Genomic DNA, 23,656 nt, shown 5'->3' on the forward strand with positions numbered 1-23,656 from the left:
GTATTAAGTTTTCATAATTGTGACTGTGGTTGGGTATCTTGAGATAAATTAAACCATGGCAATGTGTAACTTATAGCCTACAACTAGCCAATTTCTGAACTGATAAACCAGCCTTTTGAAGCTATAAAGGGCTAAATAATGTAAAGGATGGCTACATCAGCTCCTGTGTAAACACTTTAAAATATGAATTGTGGTGAAACATTGAGTTCCTTAGTTAGGGTATTTGAATTGCTGTTGACTTGAGTTCCTTAGTTAGGGTATTTGAATTGCTGTTGACTTGAGCACAATACATACTCCTCCCGGTTCGGAAAGGCTTCCCGAAATATAGATCTGGAGTTCGGTCGTCGGAAGGAGTATGCATTGCACTTCAGACAAACAATTGTATCGACTATAGCACTTTACGAGCAGTAAAATACCAAACAAGATTATCGGACCACCGAAATCTTGTTTTGAATTATGGTTCAATAATTAAAAGAATCCCCATGCTACAGACCACTGTAGACCCTCACAAAGCACACACCAAAAATATCCAGATGTTCAAGCCATTTTAATACAAAAAAAGTGCCTCAATCTAACAATTGTGCCTTTAAAGGAGTTCACCCAAAAAATGGCTTATTTTCTATCAATTACACACCCCATGAAGCCTTGATTTCATGGATTTATTTTAGTTTTTGTGGCATTCCTAAGACAATAACTTGATGACCGTGTGTATTTCCGGTAGGAGACACAAATAATCTACTTTGTGTCTCCTACCGGATACATTAGCCGGTAAGAGACGGGAATCAAATTATTAGCTTAGGAATGAGACAAAAACAAAAAAGAATCCATGGATTCAAGGCTTCATAGGGTGTGCAATTGATAGAAAATAAGTCACTTTTTGGGTGAACTCCTCCTTTAACTTAATGAAGAGGCAGGATATCACATTGTATAACATGGCAGTATTTTATTTTAAAAACGGATCATTAAAATAAATGAAATGAGTCTGATACAAAATTCAACAGCCAGATTACAGAGCACAGTTATTGCTCTCTTCTCCCTCAGCTAATGACGCTGTGCATTTTAACATTTCCTTGACATTTAAGTCACATTTCTTCACACATCACAAAGTGTAAGAAAAATGTTCTGTCATGGAAAATGATTCAGCAAGGAACTCCAATGCTTACTTTTCAGAGAGTGCAAGGAACAACGAGCCTGTTTAGCAAAGGAAAATTAAAAACTGAAGACATTAGGGTGTCACAGCTTCACGACTGAAACACTACATAGGAATTCAGATGTAAGAGATGAAAGATGGTTATGGTTCTGAAAGCAGAACAGTAACAGCACACACCGTCCCTCATTAACAATACAATTAGTGCACATGATGGTCTCTGGCCCTTTGAACTGTCTAGTAACGCACAAAGGACTTGAATGACGAGAAAAGGCTCCATTATGACAATTCTTTTAAAAGGATTCTATTGCTGCTGTGGACAAAATATTCACATAGCAGCTTAAAGAACAATGTTCAAGATATATACACAAATGATGGGTGGGAGCCTTGGGGTCAATGCAGTGCTCAGACCCCTTCTCAGGAGTCCTCAAGGAGGCAGGTGGATTCCATATAAAAGAGCTTCTCTATTTACACTGGTTACATGAATGCAGTTTCATACAATGTTCAAGTTTTTCAATCAACTGCATTGCTCACCAAAACAATATTGGCTATGTACAATTATATTAGTCTATTTATATGCATTTTAAAAACAAGCCCTGGGCTAATAGAACTGTTATTTACTTTTGTCATTCATTTATAAACAGCCACATAATGAGAATCAACATAACTAGCAGGTTTTTCCTGAGTAGATTATGATCAGCGCCATATCAGTGTTGCCAATACTGCATTTTTCCTCGCTCACAAACACGTGAGTTGAGAGGTGGGTCCAGCAAAATGTATACCAACACACATGCACACACACAAGCTGACATGACAAGTCCTCCCATCATGGTCTTGATGGTGTTCACTGAGGACCAAGTTTGAACAGAGATTCCATAAGCCCCCAGAATTCAATCTGTGGAAGTGTGTAGAATGTGTGCCTTCCTATATGTCAATGTATTAGTGTTTTAACAACACGTTAGTTAAAAGATGAGAACAGAGAGGACATGTCTTCCTTTAAAAAGGAAAGGTCTAACATTGGGATGGGGAGTGGGTGTCAGTGAACACAACTCACCAATGTGAAAAAGACTAAAGCATGATAGTGGGCACAGGGGAGAAACATTGAAAGGCATTGACCTAATTCTCCAACACCCTGTTGGTATGGACATGTGGACATTATCTATACTGTATATGAAATATGACCTTAAGTTCGTGATGTATTTTTCCAGACTGGACTAGAGCCAACACAGGAGCTCATCCGCCAAAGGCAGACGCCAAGGAGATGACTAGAATAAGTATGAGTATGGCGAGACACACCGCAATCCATATCTTTTTCTGTGGGAAAAGGAAGGGGAGGGTAGAAAGAGAGAGAGTAATGGGTTCAACCGATTCTTCATTCAAGTTCTAATATGGGTCAACTTATAAAAGTGCATGACATTGTACCTTGCGTGCCTTCTGCTGATATGTAACAGCTTGATTTATGTCTCCCTTTGCCTTTTCCACATAGTTCGACGACTGGATGATGTTGGATTCGATGTTGTTTACCATCTCCCCCTGCACGAGAAGGAAGGGAGTGGGGAACACAAAAACCCAAATCAGACAACTTTGAAAAGCCCCAAATAGCCAAGCGAGAGAGGAGAAGCTTCTCTGATGGAGCGTTACCTGTGCCTCCACCTCCATAGCCAGGTACTGGAACATATCGTGTAGGTCCCTGATGCTCCGCTCTAGCTTCAGAATCTCGTCGTGTCGTGACTCAATCTCATTCAGTGCCTGCCGGGTAGCTTTGGCATCGTTCAAGATCTGGATAGGGTGGCGTAGAAAATCATACTGATCAGATGTTGTGTGTAACATGTTTATGGTTCTTTTTTTTGCTACGGGGACATTGTCTCCTAGAGCTATGGTAGTCACACTACACTGCTACGTAGGAATTACAGTTTCTTGGATATGCTGTTGCTTACCAAGCCTTGAGTCCAGTTTGAGCAATTAGAGTGGCAACAAAACAAGTATGTGATCACTTATCATATCTTATTTGGAGTCAATCATCGTAACAGTGACAGCAATGATATATTTTAAACACAGCTTCCGTTAGTTACAAGTAGAGTGACTCAGGAAGTTATTGTAGAGACTTTCAGATTAACACATGACCTGTATTTGGAAAGAAAGACACACTCACGTTCTGTGTAAAAACATCTGTTTGTCCAGTTTCCAACATAGAGTCCAGCTCCTCATCGGTTACATTGTTACCAGCTGAGGGGGGAGATTAATATTAGCGTCAAGGGCTTCGGATCGTAAATAATGACTTTTAGAATGTTGTAAGAAACATCACAGCCCTGATCTGGATTTACAGTAAACAGACTTCAGGGATATAATGAGGACCACATAAACCACAACAAGGAACGGAGTCATGTCCCAGTAGAAATGAATGGGGGGGGGTGCATGGTCAAATAAAAGCAGTTCAATTCACAAAATGACCCGCTGGACTGCACAAAACGCTTACTGATCTTGAGCTGCCTCTTTATTCTGTCCACGTTGCGGTCTCTGTACTGAGACTGGATGGTGTTACAGTGGCCCATCAGCTCCACAAACTGCCTGGACAAGACGCCATGCTACAGACAGAACGGGAGACCACGTTAAGTATTTAGGCTGATCACGCACACACACACACACACACACACACACACACACACACACACACACACACACACACACACACACACACACACACACACACACACACACACACACACACACACACACACACACACACACACACACACACACACACACACACACACACACACACACTCTTACACTTCAGTGTGAAATCGATGTGTATTTCATGTTGTGACTAACTTTATACAAACTACAACCTTAGGTAATGCGAGAACAGCACTGTTGGTAGCTGCTAGAGAATTTGAGATGAGGACGTTCATGCAACACATGAATGAATAAAGATCCAACCTGGGTTCGCTGCATCCTCACGTTTATGGACACATATGGTCCATCATCCGCTCCCTTTTTGGGTTCAATGGCTGAAAAATAACACAAATAAGCGTTATTCTGGAAGCGCAACATCTATTCCAGTGTGATTGGATACAAATAATTGAAACAGTATGCGGATAATCCTCACTCTTCAGTTTCTTTGCGATCTGACTGGCCATCGTTTTGATCTCATCTCGTAGCGTTTGGAGATCTTTCTTCATATCTAGATCAGGAGGGGGGAAAGTATTGTACTCAGCAACCATCATGTCAGAACACACAAATGAAACCATCCTAAGCTCGAGTCTACACAGAATGATGTCATCTGTAACCTGATCTGAGAAGAATTCAGACTTCCAACCTGGTGGTTAGGACGGCAGAGAAGCTGATCTATGTACACGGTACTGCAGACTTTAACTGGTACCCTGATATAACTCAAAATTTAACCACCAAGTCCTGACCAACAGATGAGAGTGTATGATTACTGACCATTCTCTGGTAGTGCTACACCCAGCACTGTTTTCTGTTTGTTCTCGAGGTCAGTGACTTTTCTTCGGACATTCTCCAGTCCCTCGTGTATTTCTTGGACCTGAAAGTATTAAAGACAGTGTTTAAGGTTTTAGAAATTTTAGAGCATGACTACTAGCCCACTCTACCCCCTGAACAGAGCTACCGTATAATATAGAATATCCAAGTAGTGCAGTATACAATATGAAAATTATACAGTGGTGGTTTATTTAATGAATATTGCAATATGAGCTGATGATGATATTGATATAAATTAGTCTTGTTTTAATATTTTAAAAAAATGAATTTGACAGGGAAGAAAATTGACAACTGATGCTTTTAATTGTTCAATTAAAAGCATCATTATTATGGCAGGCATGGAGATAATATATAAGAGCCGTACAGTAGTGCATGCACATCCACTGTAGTATCCAGGTACATGACACACACAAAGATCAATATAAAGTGTACTCACTTCCTAGAACCATCGATGCAATAAACACAAAAATATATATATAACACCAAGAATCATGCGAAGACAATCATAGAGAGGTACAATAATGTAAAGTTAATCATTACATTTCATCTAAATCAGAACCAGTATAGGAAATATCTAAGAACCCCTCTTTCACTGACTAGTTAGTCATCATTTTTCATACGACAATGTGACCAGATTTAATATATGACCATGACTCTTACAGGTTTTTGGGGATGAAGAGTTGAGTGACATGATGAATGGTGCACACACATCACACACCACTCAAAAAGTATGTACTGTACTCAATTGATAGAACTGAAACACAATGTAAAAACCACCAAGTACATTTTATGATATCTACTACAGTATATGGTGTAAGAGGGATTTGATGGCTTATTTTACCTTCCTAAAAAAGATTTCATTCTCCTTCTCCTCTTTGCCCGTAGAGGTTCCAGGTTTGATCATGAGGGCTGCACCCTCATCATCCTCATCCGAACCCTCTGCATTCTGTGAGTGGGGAGAAAACATGTTATGATGGGGGGCAAATGTATAATTTATCCATTTGTAACTCTGAGACGGTACAAAATAAATGGAAACTTTTGGGTCTATTTGGTGGTTGTATATTGCAGTGTTTCTCAAAGTGGGATCCAGGGACCATCTGGGTTCCTTGAGGGGGTGTTCCAATCCAAATGGACCCTTATAGGGTCTGTAACTCTGAGAGTGTACACTCTCAGAGTTATGGGGGTCCTTCAAATTTAAGTTAAAAGAACCACTGATATATTGTACCCTCTGGGAGTTCAATGAACTAAGAAACGTGAATGTACCATGTGTGCCCTGCAGAACAGGACAGTCTGCCCTGCCCTGCCCTGTCCTGTCACATCCTCTATGGAAAAAATACACAACTTCATTGAAACGGAAGTTGGGGAAATCAACAACATATTCAACATGCAAACTGGTGATTGACTGTCACCGCCAGCAATAAGTCAGATAGATTAGACCAATACGTTAATCTGTCACTTAAGGTGTCAAGTTAGAATCACTGATGTTAGTTAGTTCCAACTTTAGCAGGAGAGGGCTGGCGAGCTAATGCTAAAGTTAGCCTTTTTTTTTTCTCTTGAAACTCACATTTAATTCCTTTGTTCGATCCCGCATTTTCCAAAAGCGATGCCAATAGCTCAAATAAAAGTTGTAATTGAAGTTGACAGTGTAGTGAAGTGTGGAAGAGTTGCTGCTCAAAGAGCAGAATGGCTAAAAAACTTTCCTCTGGTGTCATTCAACAAGTAAACTACTACTACGACTCTTCTTCGGGCGCAGTTGGAAATCACCTACATCCACATTGGTTGCACGCTTTCGCCACCTATCGTGGTAGGGTGGTAGTAGCATAGCCTGGTAAACCACCCCCCTCCGGAAATCTCATTTGCATTTGATTTCAGGAATCAAATGGAAATTAGATTTCCGGAGGGGGGGTGGTTTACCAGGCTAGTAGTAGCATGGGTAGTAGTGGTCCAGACTGGTCCAGGCACACCCCTTTCTTTTTGTACAGTCTATGCAGGGCCCAGGGGTCTTCAACAGGGGGTCCTGGACCGGGACCCATAATATATATATATAACATATTATGTCCTCCTTTATTTTTACATTAACCACTTGAAGCCTCGCATCCCTATTCTGGGGGAACAGTAAATGATCAGATCTACAAGACGCCTTGTGAGCTTGTAGATCGGCTATTTTTGGCAAAGAGGTTTGGTGAGGGTTTACGTGGTTAAATGTCTGAAAACACACATTTAACATGATTCCAATATGTAGTGGGGGCAGTGGCGGAGCGTCCGGGTAGGCTAGGTAGGCGGCCGCCTACGGGCCCGGGACTTCGGGGGCCCGGGCCGTCAGATCACGTGGACCTTTATTTTATTAGAATTAGACCCCCTTTGCGTGCTCCGCCTCTCAGCAACTTTCCCAGAGATTCACCAGCTTACATGGAACTGCAAATATATTCGAGGCAATTCACCCCAATACACTGTTGGAAGCTCACCCTAACCCTAAAGCCGAAATAAAGTAACGGTACACTGAGACACTGAAGATAAAAGGATAACACAAAAAGTCCTGGGAACTATGTACATAGCATACAAAATTAACACAATAATACATGTCATAAACAAATGCAAACCCCAAAGGAGATGGGTAAATGAAATCCTCCCCTTTTGGTCTCCTGATTTTTTTCTTTCTTCTTTTTTCATAAATCTTTTTATTGGAAAATAACAATTTAACATTTAGCCATTAAATAATACAGCTCTCCAAAATATATATATATATATATATATATATATATATATATATATATATATATATATATATATATATATAAAAGAATATACATAACATTGGTATGACTATATATATTGCTCCCAGGGGCCTAAATTGACTAAATTGATTTTGTCTGCAAACAGCAAACATAAAGTATGGTATGTGCTGCACGTTTGCTTAAAATGATGGCACATAGTAAAGTGTGCGTGACTGTGCCGGCCTGTTTGTTTGTGGAGGAGAGGAGAGGAGGGGAGGGGAGGGGAGGGGAGGGGAGGAGAGAGAGACCAAGCTTTTATTTCACATTTATAATTTTTTGCCTAATGATAGGTTTATGGTCTGCCCATTGAATAGAACAAAGTACATTTGGTCTAAAGCAGTGGTTCCCATGGTGTGCCGTGACATAAGTCAGGGGTGGCAGTGGTTCAGGGGGTTCAATAACTTAGGGTGGGGGTGTTACAGTATGTGCTTGCACATATGCACTCACCTCAGTCTATAGCACTGTTTTATTTGGCGGCCACTAATGTTTCTCTGTCCTCTGGCTTGTTTCCACGCTGTCATGCATGTTGGCTCTGCTGCTCTGGTCCATGGCTAGACAGTCACCTGGGCTTTATGATTGCCGTGATTGCTCCTCCCTGTATCAGCTGTCCCTCATGCAGTAAAAAAAAAAGCATGGGTTTCCGAGGCTACTCATGCAGTGATTAGCTGTTTCCAGATCTCATTCTCTCTCCAGCACCCCAGCAGACAACACCAGCCTTTTGTTCCCTTATTTAGTTAATTTTCTTTTCCAGTTCAGTTATGATGGGCCTGGTCATAAGTACTGTTTTGGTGTTTTTGCCAGACCCAGGGGTCGGCCTACAGGAGTCTTTGTCGGTCGGTCGGTCGGTCTGTCCCTCTTTTCCTACCTGTCCCCTTGATTGGCCAAGATTCGCGTGACGTAGTGCTCTGATCTTCAGATTTCAACCACTAGGGGTCTGGCAGTGCTCCGAGGAGAACTTTTTCTAGTTTCTTTACAGGTGAGTTTAGTTTCTCGTTTTTTGTTCTGGTAGTTTATGGTAGTCTGGTGGGACTACATGCACATAGTGCTTGGCTCCCCAGACTCCCCACTTTAGATTTTGACCATTTTCTTTTGTTTGTTAGGATTTCAGTTGGGTCTCAGTTTCGTTCATCACTGCTCCTATCCATGGGTCTGTTTAGTACTGCTGTTTAGTGCGCAAATGGACCAACCATTTTAATGTGTTTAACTGAATTTAAAATGAAATTCATTGCAAGTGAAACCAAGTTGCAAGTGAAATGTCCTATCATTTTATTGCCATTGGTGTTCGAGACAATTTTAATGGTCATAAGTTACCCCGACATTCTTTTAATGTATAAGGTACCCCAACTTTCAGGAACTGTCAGTTGAATTTAAATCTTTTTGAAACGTGTTGCAAGACAGCAGACACCTTTACAAACATATTGGTGAAGAATTTGTTTTGTAAGAAGCTTACCTTTGCCTCCACCTCCATAGCCAGGTACTGGAACATATCGTGTGGCTCTAGCTTCAGAATCTTGTCGTGTCGTGACTCAATCTCATTCAGTGCCTGCCGGGTAGCTTTGGCATCGATCAAGATCTGGATAGGGTGGCGTAGAAAAACATACTGATCAGATGTTGTGTGTAACATGTAACATGGTTCTTTTTTTTGCGGGGGCATTTCCTAGAGCTATGGTAGTCACACTCACGCTACGTAGGAATGACAGTTTCTTGGATATGCTGCTGCTTACCAAGCCTTGAGTCCAGTTCGAGCAATAAGAGTGGCAACAAAACAAGTATGTGATCACTTATCCACCCACCCTAATAGAGAAGGCCGTACTTCGTTTATCCCGTTCACCTCCTACTAGCACACCTGACACCAGTAGTGCAAATGCCTTCAAACTATGCACAAATATAGTGCATGCCATGGGAAATCCAATAAACTACATTTCATGCGTGCAACTTTCATATTTTCCATGAAACTACATGATTGCGCAACACGGAAGTCCATGTTACGCGGTATGCGTCACACTTTATGTTGCCGCTGATTTTGTCGGGAGCGTACTCAAGTTCCCTCAGCCCTATCCCTCAGCTCTGTTCCCTCAACCCTATGTCTCCCCATCCCAAATTAGACCCTATGTTCCCTCAGCCCTATGTTCCCACTTCCCAAATTAGACCCTATGTTCCCTCAGCCCTATGTTCCCACTTCCCAAATTAAACCCTATGCTCCCTCAGCCCTGTGTTCCCACTTCTCAAATTAGACCCTATGTTCCCTCAGCCCTATGTTCCCTCAGATGAGTACAAATGAGCTGATGTTTTTGCTCCTGTTTGTTTGTTCATGAACCTGCATCTTTTTTTATCTTTTTGCAAGATATCTCAAAAAGTTATAGACAGATTTTTACACGGGCCAAGGAAAAACTGTAAAATCCACACATACTAGTCCATACACTGTCCAAACTATATGCAGACTTTTGGGTTATGCGCTCAATATGTATAGTTACGTTTTGGACAGTGATTTAACCCTGTTGGAGTATGGTGTGTGTGACAACCCGATCATTTACGACCCGACGTGGAATTGTTGCCACTCACAACCTTGAGAAGTTGATGTTTACATTATTTCAGCTAAGCTATGTGTGCTAATAACACAACCTGGATTCGAAAATTGCATATGTCAGTCTGCGTGCTAGTGCTATGGAGATGATATCTAAAGCGCCGTCCCGCTCATAAAACAGTCCTTTATAAGTTTGCAGGCAGCGTCTGTCTATCCCATAGACAGTAAAAATACATTATGACGCCATTGGTTTCTAAGACCGTAAATGAAGCCTATTTTTCACCGATTTCAAATCCTCCATCTCTTTCTATATCGCGTCATATCGCGTCATATTCTATGACACCGGAAATGAATGCTATCGGTTGGGTAGCTTGTCACTCAAGAGCGGGGGCGGGGTATGAATGCTATTGGTTGTGTAGCTTGTCAATCAAATCATCCCGCCCCTCCAAGAGCATACCCTAATTTATCATCAATTTTAGAATAAATGGGACCATAATTTATCAGAACGCATATCATGTTGATTGAAAGAAGACGTTAAATTAGCAACTGGAAGCATAAAGTATTTATGAAAGGTTTATTAAGGTAATAAAATCAAGTGTGAAGTTCACCAAAACCCGTCCGCTTGAGTTAATTCTTCTGACACCAGCAGGGGTAAGACAGCGAACCTACAGGCCATTCATATGAACTTTTACTTCCTATATAGACTCAATTTCAAAGCCGGATGCTGGGCCCTTGGTCTGTCCTGGCGTTTTCTGGTGTAAAAGCCAAGTGTAGGCAGCAGATAGAGATCCCATAGCTTGTGGGGCTGTAACCATCACCACAGATCCCAACAGGTCTGTGGGCATGCGCACAGATCCCCCTCTGAATCTCCGGTGTTTAGACAAAGACGTTAATAAACAGCTTAAATTTGGGGAGAGTGAAAAACGGGCCAAGTCACTGTCTGCATATGCTAATGGTCAATGCCTGTGTGCAAGCTCAGATCATTTGCTCAACCCACTGAGGAGAAACATGCAGAACAGACAGACTGACTGATTGACAGAGGTTTCCTATATAATAGGATAGGATAGGGTTGTGAGCCCGGTCATTCCTATGCCCGGGGCCAGAGAAATGGCCGCTCGCCAGAGAGGCACCAGAGGTCATCGACCACCAGAAGGGGACACCCGTCAGGGCGCCAGGTCTCCCGCCCCAGCGTGGCCAGCACAGAAGGGGCGAAGAACTGCCTGGATGCTAGAAATGTAAACTACCATTGATTGATTTGACAGCGAATCCGAAAAAAGGTAGTAAATAAACAATATTGAGCTGAACTGACGTTAGACGAAAAAAATGAAATTCGCTACGGATTTGCTACGGATTTGTAGCGGAAGTTGTGTAAGTCCCGGGAAAGACGCGCTGTGATTGGCCAGTAGTCACTTTGAGTGTCAGTTGGGGCAAACGCAGTCCCCACAACATCATTTACTATTCTGTGCCTATCGGTACATAACTGGGACGGGGCTGAGTAGGCTCAAAGCGAACTTCGCAATGTTCGGCACGGCAACTCGCGGTGCCTCTCGTGGCTCAAGTTCGCTTGAGACTGCGCCCCTCCGTCGCGGTCCGGTCCAAAACTATACTTTATTTTTATTGTATTTATTTTTTTGCATTTACATCTACCCCCCACCCCAATCCCACATACAACATGCAACATTCAGACATGTAACATACAGTTACATAACTCAAAAGAAAAAAGAAAAAGGTTTATAATAATCAATTCATAAGTATTATGATTTCCCTCGCTAACCCTCCTAGTCCTCCCCATGGTACATATGGAGTCAGAGTGTATACAAAAAAGGAAAGTAGGAATCCGTTGTTTTCTTCCTTTAGCATGTATTAACCTAGAGCTTGTCAACGTGCCGATGGTGGTGTTTGCTTTATCTGTCCTGTAACGTCTTTAATTTAGTTATACGTTTAATCATAGGGCCCCAAACCTGATCGAATTTTCCCGGTGATCCTCTCAGATTAAATGAAAATTTCTCCAAATTTAGGCACATCATGAGGTCTTTAAGCCATACAGATGCTTTAGGGGCCAGTGGTGATTTCCACTCCAATAGTATCCTTCTTCTTGCTAATAAAGATATAAAGGCAAGATTCTGCTTTATACCCCTTCCAATATGTTGGTGATCTGAACAAGTTCCAAACAACGCCATCTCTGCACCCGGTGACAACTCTACAGTATGTTCCAAGCTTCAGCAAGGTGTTTAAAAATAGCAGTCCAGTAGCCTTGTAGGCGGGGACAAGACCAAAACATGTGTGTCATATTTGCTGGGGACATATGGCATCTCTTACAGGAATCTGTGATACTTGGGTATATTTTAGAAAGTTTAAGATTAGTAAAATAAATACGGTGCACCACTTTAAATTGTATTAGGTTCAGCCTAGCGCATGATGTAGTCATTCACTCTCATTAAAGGTTTCATGACGTTCAGTTTTACCACACATTAAAAGTCTTTGTCATGGTCCTTCAAACGTTTTTTTTTTCAAAATCAGATCACCTGGTTCAGATCGCCACTGAATAAACCTAATTAACCGAAATAAAGTTACAAAACCCCCCCAAAAAAGTAAATTATCCGTCCAAAACCCTCAAAATGTTTCGCGCACGCGCGCGCGAACGGGGCACACATGCGCACGCGCGAACGGGGCACATTATGTATGCCAGGTTGCGCACCCACTAGAGCTTATAAATATCGGCGCCCCTGTCTGGAGGTCCCTGGCACAAAACATTTTCAGATGGGGGTCCGCGGCCAAATCTATATCAATTTAGGGGTCCTTGGCATGAAAAATGCCAAGGATGTAGGTTTAGACTGCTGGGTGAGTCTTGAATGTGTTTTAGTTTCTATAGAGTCGCTTTGAGTCTCGCCTATGGGAGAGCGCCCTCTGGTGTGAACACAGAAGTATTACTTGATACACTCCGAGCAATACTCTGATTGGCTGGACTTAGATGTCTTTCCTGTCTGGAGGTCCCGCCCTCGCGAGCTTTGGGAATGCACTGCGGATTTGTAGCAGAAGTTGTGTAAGTCCCGGGAAAGACGCGCTGTGATTGGCCAGTAGTCACTTTGAGTGTCAGTTGGGGCAAACGCAGTCCCCACAACATCATTTACTATTCTGTGCCTATCGGTACATAACTGGGACGGGGCTGAGTTGGCTCAAAGCGAACTTCGCAATGTTCCTCCGTCGCGGTCCGGTCCAAAACTATACTTTATCGGCGAAAAAAAGTAGTCCGCGGTTGTTTGAAAAAGTAGCATCCCAAGCGGGAGTCGAACCTGGTGGTGAATTGGGAGTCTAATGATTAGCGAGGTAGTGGGCGAGGCATCCCACCCACTACAAATACGCAGTGCACTACCACTACCATATATAGCCCCGCTCTCCACGGTACATACTAGCCTGTTGAGAGTCTAAATGGAAGTACTGGAATTTGGTCCAAGGAAATTATATTGAGGCTTGCTTTACATTTCTGTGCATAAAATCGGTGTTGTGTTTGTTTGAAAAAGACAACTTATGGGGGAATTAGATAGATCCACCCCTTCCAGGATGACTTAGGATCACCAAAGGGACATGTGTGCCAAATTTCAAGTTAAACTGTAAAAAGATATAAATTTCATATATAATCTACACTTTTGCTTGAATGGGTCTACATTTATTAATTGTTTGTTGGTTGTGTTGGGTAGTATTTTTTCTTTGCTAATAATATGTTGGATTCATGCATTTTCAGTCCAATTAAAGATAATCACAATATCTTGTGACTCTGAAGACCCCCTGGAGGTTACGGCCCCCCTGTTGAATACCCTTGTATTGTGTCCCTGCTTCATCTGCGTCACCTAAGGGGTCCTTCAGGGGCAGAACTACGTGGGGGATTTGGCGGCTATAGCCACCAATGTTTTCTCCAAAGCCACCGATCAAAAAAAAAGTATTAAACATATTTTTTATAATATGAATGACAAGGGTCACAGGGAGAAATTAACGGTAATTTTGCTGTCCTGCTCGGCTGCTCCCATTCCTGTCTGGACTAGTAGGGTCTAATTTGGGATTGGGGAACATAGGGCTGAGGGAACATGGGGTCTAATTTGGGATGGGGGAACATAGGGCTGAGGGAACATAGGACCTAATTTGGATGAAAACAAATTGTTAGGTATTGAGGGAACATAGGGCTGAGGAAGGCGGAGGGAACATAAGCATGACCACATTTTGTCCAATAGAGGACCCCCTACAGCCCAAGATTGTATGTCTGCTTTCTTTGCAGACACCACAAATAGACCGCTTATCAGACAACGTCACACTGATAAGAACCAGTATGCGTGCGCAGGCCGGCACCAATGCTGTTTTTTTCCCAGTATGGAGGAAGAATGCTTAGAATTTTTACTGTGATCTCTTGCTCTTTGTCTCCGCCAGGCCGAAAGGCATGGCGAGAGAGTATGTTTTACCCCCTGTCCGTCCGTCCGTCCGTCCGTCCGTCCGTCCGTGTGTCTGTGTGTCCTGTCCGTCCGTTACCACCTAATCTCTGGCACCGTTGGCCCGGCCGCTGCGAAACTGTGCACACACACTCCCTGGATGCCAAGTCAGAACCTCTGGCCCAAATGTTTCAGATTGGCCTGTTATAGCGCCACCAGGAGGCTGATATGTGCAAAACACATTTATTGATACTACTCCTACAGATTTTGTCCAAACATCACACAAATTGGTACACAGTAGAGATGCGTGGATCGCGGTTTTAGCCGCCGTTGCCGCAGTTAACCGCAGTTTGGGTGGATTTGGGTCAATCAAATATATTTATTAATTAATATTGGATAAACCGCGGATGAAATAATGCGGGAATTAAATTAATGATATCAATCTATAGGCCTATAATAGCTTTTAAAAAGCACTAAATTTCACCGTGTGTGCGTTTGTAGTATTTTAATATTACGTCATTTTACACCAGGCACAAAATAGCCGCTCACTACACGTTGCTTTGCAGCCAGCCAGTGTTGCCAGGTTGCGAGAGAAATAAGCAGCCAGGTCTATGAAAACAAGCCCAAAACAAGTGTCAAACAAGCCAGCAAAAAAGTCGCTTATAAAAAGCTTATAAAAAGCCGACATGGCAACAAAGTGGTTGAAAGCGAAAGTAACTTAATGAAGACGTGCGCTTGTTGTTACCATGGTTGTGGATTGTATACAGTCACTGCATCGCGACAGTGGTGAGTGACATTGTTTATAAAAAAACTAACGTCAGGAAAATAACATTATTTGGTGCGGTTGGTGCGGATCTATAAATAGGATGATATAATTACCGCGGGTGGATGGCGGATGGATAATGAACTTGTTAACGCGGATTTGGGTGACAAAAAAACCCATCCGCGCATCTCTAGTACACAGTATCTCTATAGTCATGTGATCAACACGGATATATCCGATTTCCCATATTCCATTTTGATTGCCTAAGATTGGCTTCCAAAGTTTGCAGGATTGGTCCGTTTTGAACAAAATGCCTCAAATCATGAACGCAGCTGCGATTTTCGTGAAATTTCACACGCACATTTCTATTAAGCCGAGGAAGAAATGCCAACCTTTTCACATTGGCCTGTTATAGCGCCACCAGCAGGTCAAATTTTGCAAAACACATTTTTGGAACAAAATGCCTCATATCATGAATGCAGTGTCCGATTGCAGTGAAAAGCCTAAGAACAAATCGCACCCTTTTCACATTGGCCTATTATAGCGCCACCAGGAGGCCACAATAACGTACCTGACCTGGCGGAGACCTGTGCTCCGAGGAGCACTTTTTCTAGTGAAATATATAATCATTGGTTTCTGTTGTGTGTAAACAATGATAACAATTCAAAGCAGTTGTCCTCTAAACCACACCTACAGTCGCTGTCACTAGAACAAAGGGAGCACTCTATGATCACGGCACCAGAGCCCTGCTCTTGCTCGTGCAGCTGCAGCCCATCAAGCCTAATTTATGCTCCGTCCCGCGAAGGTGTCGCGTGCAGAGATCGGCCGAGAATAGCAGACCTCCATGCTCATAACGGTCGCATCCGCGACGCGGTTGTGAGCTTGCATGTCAGCTATTCTTGGTGCGCAATACCATTGCGTGATGAAGTACATATGTCTCGCCATGGAGCACCTCACCAGCCAATGCACAAGAGGAGGTTGAATGAACAGAAACCAGGGCTCCCCAAAACAACAGGTTTGGGATCTGTTGGGAATTGATTACATGAAACAGTCACCTGTGTCTCCAGTCTCAATATTTGTAAACAAATAATTGGTTTATGCACACGGCCGGTGCAAGACTCGCACGTAAGCTGCAAACAAGACATGCATGCCAATGCCACCAGCAACAAGTGGATAGGAGACGCCCTATTTTCTTTCTTATACAAACAAATCATGCCACGAACAGTCCACAGTCAACCCAATATCAGGGGTGTACTGCCGGTGTAGCGAAGCACTCTGAAGGTAGCCTTGTTCCCAGCCTTACTCATCTGCAAAGAGAAAAGCCTGGTCACGACCTAAAGCAGAGAGTGTCTATAGGGGCGGAACTTCCGTCGTACGTATTTTCCCCGGAAACGATCTTTTTTGACCAATCACAACACTCGTTTAATTCACAGAGAATGTAAACAGATCTATAAAGCATCAATGTAATTTCCTTGGGCGGTACTTTCGCCAAATTCCAGTACTTCCGTTTAGACACTCAACCGGCTAGGTCTTGCCCAGCGTGCTCTGAAGGTGCATGCACGCCCGCACATGCACGGCCATGCACGTGCGTACCCGCGTGCGTCTAGCTTGCGTATCTATCAAAAACAACCAAAAAGTCCTTTTGGGGGTGAACTATCCCTTTAAGGGAGGATGGGTGGGCGCACAGACCACGCCGTCACGCTCATGTCACCATGATTCATCCATAACCATAAGGACTTCCCAATGCAGCTACGCCCAAATATGGACTGTTTTATCTAACCTCAATGTGTCATCATGGCATCAGGCTCTAACAAATCATGCCCATATATGGCCATATACTGATGATATCAGGAATCTCCATATATGGGCATAAAAGGGACAAGGACTAACAGGTACAGAGATCTCCATATATGACCACAAAAGGGACGACGACTGACAGATACAGAGATCTCCACATATAGGCATAACGGATCGGCGGTGCAAGGTAGCTGTGAGGGCCGCGTTAGCGGCCCGAACCTCTAGTCATATCATATGTGGAGTCAATCATCTTAACAGTGACAGTAATTATATACTTTAAACACATCTCCAGGTAGTTACTAGTAGAGTGACTCAGGTAGTTATTGTTGTCAGATTAACACATAACCTGTATTTGGATAGAAAAACACTCACCTTGTGTGTAAAAACATCTGTTTGTCCAGTTTCCAACATGGCATCCACATCCTCATCGGTTACATTGTTACCAGCTGAGGGGAGAGATTCATATTAGTGTTAAGGGCTTCGGATCGTAAATAATGACTTTTAGAAAGTTGTAAGAATCATCACGGCCCATGATCTGGATTTTAACAGACAAGCTATCAGAGATATAATGAGGACCACATAAACCACAACAAGGAACGGAGTCATATCCCAGTAGAAATGAATAGGAGTTGCATGGTCAAATAAAAGCAGTTGAATTCACAAAATGACCTGCTGGACTGCACAAAACGCTTACTGATCTTGAGCTGCCTCTTTATTCTCTCCACGTTGCGGTCTCTGTACTGAGACTGGATGGTGTTACAGTGGCCCATCAGCTCCACAAACTGCCTGGACAAGACACCATGCTACAGACAGAACGGGAGACCACGTTAAGTATTTAGGCTAGTCGATTGAACCACGCACACACACACATGACACACGCACGCACGCACGCACACACACACACACACACACACACACACACACACACACACACACACACACACACACACACACACACACACACACACACACACACACACACATGTGCAGTCTAATGGATGCTAAATTTGCAGCTGTAGTATTTATCACCAGATGGGCAAATGACATCTGACAGACACAATCATAAATCATAAAAGGCCTTCCTCTCTCCCTCTCGTGTTTTCTGTCTCACTTTCATACACAACAGACTTGCACACACACTCATACACAAGTAAGACGCGCGAACGCGGGAAGCGAACGCTGCTCGAAAATAACATAGCAAGAAGAAATCTAAAACTGTCCTCAAACTAAGGCGTTTTCAACTTGCCATCCGGCCTGAAGTATGCACAAATGACATGGAATTCTTAGATATCCCAATAGATGAACTCGTGTAGATGCTTTTAGATGTGTTATTTTTTACTGTAGCTGCTGTATTTCTCTCAGAGGAGTGTAATTAGTCACCCAAGGGCAGGCGGATTTCAGCCACACTGTTGCACTCTGAGATCTGTCAGCAGCCAATGAGAGCGTGAGTCACATGGGGGCGCGGCTGCACACAGGCAGTGCACACAATACTGCACACAGACGGACGGACACACACACAACCCGAGCACAGTTTCATAGTAAGCGCCTCCTTCCGCTGTGTTCGCAAACAATGGGCTGAAATCAATGTGTATTTCATGTTGTGACTAACTTTATAGCTACAACCTTAGGTATTTTTGAGAAACAGCACTGTTGGTAGCTGCTAGAGAATTCGAGGACTTTAATGCAACACATAAATGAATAAAGATCCAACCTGGGTTCGCTGCATCCTCATGTTTATGGACACATATGTTCCATCATCCGCTCCCTTTTTGGGTTCAATGGCTGGAAAATAACACAAATATGTGTTATTCTGGAAGTGCAACATCTATTCCAGTGTGATTGGATACAAATAATTGAAACAGTCTGCAGATATCCTCACTCTTCAGTTTCTTTTGGAACTGACTGGCCATCGTTTTGATCTCATCTCGTAGAGTCTGGAGCTCTTTCTTCATATCTAGATCAGGAGGGGGGAAAGTATTTTACTCAGCAACCATCATGTCAGAACACACAAATGAAACCATCCCAGGTCTACACAGAATGCTGTCATCTGTAACCTGATGTGAGAAGAATTCAGACTTCCCACCAGGCAGTTAGGACAGCAGAGAAGCTGATCTACGTACACGTTACTGCAGACTTTAACTGGTACCCTGATACAACTCCAAATTTAACCACCAAGTCGTGACCAACAGATGTGAGTGCATGATTACTGACCATTCTCTGGTAGTGCTACACCCAGTACTGTTTTCTGTTTGTTCTCGAGGTCAGTGACTTTGCTTCGAAGACTCTCCAGTCCCTCGTGGATTTCTTGGACCTGAAAGTAGTATAGACAGTGTTTAAGGTTTTAGAAATAAGAGCATGACTACTAGCCCACTCTAACCCCTGAATATATATATATATATATATATATATATATATATATATATATATAAAATATATATTAAAATGATTGTTATGCTATATTAACTAATTACACTGGGGACCCCCTGAATATTTTGTGCCAGCTATATACGTTTTGTGTTCTTAAAATGTTTCAAAAATATACAAAATGTTCAGATTTTTTTTGGGATGTATACAGGGTTAAAGTGGTTAAAATGAATGTGATGCTATATTAACTAATTCTAATGGGGACCCCCTGTAAATCCCCTCAAGGACCCCACTTTGAGAACCACTGGTGTAAAGGATTTGATGGCCCATTTTACCTTCCTAAAAAGGATTTCATTCTCCTCCTCTTTGCCCGTAGAGGTTCCAGGTTGGGCTGTACCCTCATCATCTGAACGCTCTGCATTCTGTGAGTGGGGAGAAAACATTTTTATGCTGGGACAAATGTAATTTACCCATTTGTAACTCTGAGATGGTACACTTAGGTCCATTTGGTTATATATTCAATATATAACCAAATCGACTCCGAGAGGGTAGACAATATATTATATTGTACCCTCTCGGAGTTCAATTAACTAAGAAATGTGAATGTACTGACAGTACTGTAAATTAACTCTCCATAGACTCTCTATGGCGGTTCTCAAACTTTTCATGTCAAAGACACCCACATTTATATGTATTTGGCCACGCCCCCCCCCCCCCCCCCATCTGAAAATATTTTGTGCCAGGGACCCCGTACAAGATTTGTGTTGTTGTTAACCTTAATGGAAACAAGTCCACTGGACTTTTTTGTGTGATCCTTTTAGACGTTTGACTGTACTTGTGCTGTTTGCTGTCTAATAAAATATTCAATCAATCAATCAAAATATTTCAAAATGTTCCTATTTTTTTCCCCAAAAATTGCTGATCTACAAGCTCACAAGGCATCATGCAAATAGCCAATGTATATACATACATATACGGTTAAAGTGGTTAAACTGATTTTGACTATATTGGCTAATTTTGCTGGGGACCACCTGGAACCCCCTCAAAGACCCCTGGGGGTCCCCGGACCCCACTTAATAATAATGGATTTAATTTATGATGCACTTTACATTTGTGAAAATCTCAAAGTGCTACAGTAAGCATTTGCATAATAATACAATAAAATAAAGAATCATCACACTATATTACAAGATCTAAGAAACTGAAAACTTTGAGAACCAGCGTTCTATATGGCATATATATAGAAGATGTGCCAGAACAAGTTTGACACCCAACATGCATAGAGTCAAGAAAATACACAAGTTCATTGAAACGGAAGTTACCAATAATTCACTTATTTAGACCAAACGTTTCTAGCAACAATGATGATGTTAGTTCCAAGTTTAGTAGGATAATGCAAAAGTTGGCCATTTCTTCTCCTTCGAAATTCCAACTGTATGAATAGGCCTACTGTCATAGAATGATAGGTCAACATTTAGGCCTTTGACAAACAGCCAAAAAGGGCTTTAGTTTTTGAGATACCCCTACCTGAGTTAGAACCAAACACAACATAGTTTTTCTTCATCTCTGTTATGGAAAAATATAAACTTCACATCAATATAAAGAAAATAATTCCACAGAGAGTAGAGTGGATGAATCAACATACATTTATTATACTATACGAGAGCTCTCGGAGACTGCCTACATGCAGCCTCCCGATTGCTCAGTTGTGTGTTTCCTTTATACACAAGAAGAGAACACAAATAGCTGGAGGTGTGGTTAGTGGACAGAGTCATACATGGCTCTATTTAGAAATAGTTACTCTGACAGGATACCAACAGGTGAGAACACAGTTTGTCTACTACTGCAAACTCTGTAAATAGACCTACAAACAGCAGAGTGTGCAAATGTCCTTTCTTTAGAAGGCTCATAGAAGTTTATAACCATAATCATACAGGCAATAGTGTAGTTTTCATATAATTTCCATTATAATCCTCCCTTTGATTCAAATAGAATCATAGACCAAGAGATATGAAATACTAGACTGTAATGAGATATTACTACAATTATTTACTCTCTAGACCTCAACTGTGGGCCTCTGAATTCCAACCAGTATTTTCCAGAAGCCTAATAGTTCTATGTACATCCTAAAAAGGAGAAATACATTCATGGCATTTAATGTCCACTAACACAACCACTCCTTACAAAGAAATATGGAAACATACAAGACACTTCTGATCGCTGGTAGGGGCGAAAACCCTTTTCTGTCTGCATTCTTTGGGGAAATTCCACCTACGATCCTCTTAATTGTTTTTCCGAGCGACCACTTGTAAGCCAGCAATCAGGTGTGTTTTTGTTTTTGTTTCTTCACATGAGCTCAAATGTCAATGAGTCTCTCTTCTCTCCTCTTGGCTACAGTTCCTCGTGGCTACAGTTCTAAGTTGTATGGCATGTGTCTTTTTGTCTTTGTTTGGGCACCGACAACTGCACTTGCTTGGCCTCCGGTAGCCTGGAACCAGACAAATCTGCCATCGCATATTATTTTTGTCGACCAGGCTAGGCTCACAGTGCTCCTCCCAACCAGTGCACCCATCACAGCTGTCACTGGGGATACAAGATAGTGGGCACTAGGGACATCCGGGCACCTTTGCTGCAAAATTGGCTACTTTCACAGTCACTGGTCACTGGTCACTGGTCACTGTATATCCTTTGGTTTTCCATAACTGTAAAAAACAACTTGTGCAGGTAATTGTGCTTCACATAGATTGGTTCCACTGTAAATTACTACGTTTGTTATATAGATGTCTTTTTAAATTTTTAGGACCTGGACAACAATTTCTAGAATGTGTATATAGGACAGCAAGCAGACAGTGTATGATGTGCGAGTAAAAAACTATTCAATTATACAATTGCTCAAGATACAAACCAAACTCCTTATGTGGGAAATGTCATTTCCCAACACATCTCCTGATATCTCCAGATTACTCTATTGGATTTCAAACTGCAAAATAGACAAACTTCACAACAGCTTTGGTTATGTCAAATCCCAACTCTAACCTAAAATAATTGTTTTATCCTATATGTGTGCCTGATAACACTTCTAAGTACTTCCTTTAACTTAGTCATAAAATGTATCTTAAACACAGTTGCCCAATTACTGGTTCACAACCTTTTCTATGCTTATTCTACAGGTTATTTGACCAAACTATGAATCTGTAATTTGACTTAATCCTTGTCCCTCTAGTCCTTGTAATGGCAAGGGGAAACTTATACCAGTCTTATTACATGGTATTGTCAAAATTAATGTTTCACTGCATGGAAATGTCAACACTAATAGGAATCACCATTACAAGATAATCAATCTATGTATCTATCTATATTTTCAATAATGGATGAAATCTGTTACATTTCCATACCTCCAGTTGTTCCTTAGTGGGAGTGTTGTCTTACCACTGCAGACGTAATGTTGAATTTCAACATCTCCTGTAATTGCATTTTGTCCACAGACATCACAATGCATTGCACTAACATTCATTGTTTTAGACATGTTAGGTTTTTAGTAGAGTTAGTTCATTTCTCCATATTAACAAGACCCATACGATGGAAGGGAAATAAATGCTTATTAACATTTCACCACAACACAGTATTGCAAAGATACCCGCCATCCATTACTCTGCACCTGAAAAAGAGCATCGGTCCAAGATTGGTCCTCCCCTTGACAAGTAGGAAAAAACTATTAGCATTAGAATGACGTACAACATTTGTAACCAGATATCAGGCTTCCTATTAGAAAAACAGCAATTTGGTTAGCATGATTTTCTTTCACCTCAAAGTTCTCATTACTCAGAAACCATCCATTATAAACTTGTACCTTTTAGTTTTACCAAAACTGTGGTTGTAATGCATTCAACATTCTTCCAAACATACCAGTGATTCTCAAACCATTTGCCTTCCTTAAAAAACTACTTGAGAGACACCACCCCTGGTCCACTCATACAAGTTCACATACCCGGGTATCATCCATTCTCATCAGATTTGCTCCACATCCTTGAATACCAACTCGTGGCCTTGTGGCCTCAGAGTGTCCCCCCCGAGACCGGGAGGTCAGCTCACACCCGGCCTAGTCACACCAAAAACTCTAAAAATGGGACCCAATGCCCCCCTGCCTTGCACTCAGCATTAAGGTTTGGATTGGGGTCCGTCCCTGTGACACACTAGTGTCATGTCCAGGGGGTGTATTGTTCAATACACTGCCTCACACTAAGGACACATACTGATTGGTGATGCTGTTACTCTGCTTAAATATCTCCTAATAAATTGTCCTCCTTCTCCTTCATCATGACTGTATATAATATTTTCCACAATATTTGGCTATTCATTATCTCC

General features: G+C 42.0%; 2 protein-coding genes across 2 annotated transcripts in view; both read right to left on the reverse strand.

Annotated features, from left to right (window-relative positions):
* Positions 1–923: 923 nt before the first annotated feature.
* LOC308104878 (syntaxin-4-like) lies at positions 924–6,387 on the reverse strand. Its single transcript, XM_080455474.1, has 10 exons — positions 6,216–6,387; positions 5,493–5,597; positions 4,595–4,694; positions 4,257–4,331; positions 4,088–4,158; positions 3,624–3,732; positions 3,300–3,373; positions 2,789–2,926; positions 2,570–2,680; positions 924–2,461 (listed from the first exon to the last, which is right to left on the reverse strand). The coding sequence occupies exons 1-10, from the start codon at positions 6,240–6,242 to the stop codon at positions 2,381–2,383; spliced, it is 891 nt and encodes a 296-aa protein (XP_080311600.1). The 5' UTR covers positions 6,243–6,387; the 3' UTR covers positions 924–2,380.
* Positions 6,388–8,578: 2,191 nt separating this feature from the next.
* The window catches only part of LOC308105079 (syntaxin-4-like), a gene marked incomplete at its 3' end in the record, with an annotated part of 34,730 nt that continues 19,652 nt past the window's right edge, over positions 8,579–23,656 (reverse strand). Inside the window, exons 2-9 of the mRNA XM_080455712.1 lie at positions 19,627–19,713; positions 19,139–19,238; positions 18,807–18,881; positions 18,639–18,709; positions 17,622–17,730; positions 17,300–17,373; positions 8,876–8,998; positions 8,579–8,587 (exon numbers count right to left, since the gene is read on the reverse strand). Of these exons, the coding sequence (XP_080311838.1) occupies positions 8,579–8,587; positions 8,876–8,998; positions 17,300–17,373; positions 17,622–17,730; positions 18,639–18,709; positions 18,807–18,881; positions 19,139–19,238; positions 19,627–19,713 (648 nt within the window). The remainder of the gene's footprint in view (positions 8,588–8,875; positions 8,999–17,299; positions 17,374–17,621; positions 17,731–18,638; positions 18,710–18,806; positions 18,882–19,138; positions 19,239–19,626; positions 19,714–23,656) is intronic.

The sequence above is a fragment of the Gymnoscopelus braueri genome (genome assembly GCF_963280865.1).
Source record: "Gymnoscopelus braueri genome assembly, chromosome: 17".
In the NCBI taxonomy this organism is placed as follows: Eukaryota; Metazoa; Chordata; class Actinopteri; order Myctophiformes; family Myctophidae; genus Gymnoscopelus; species Gymnoscopelus braueri.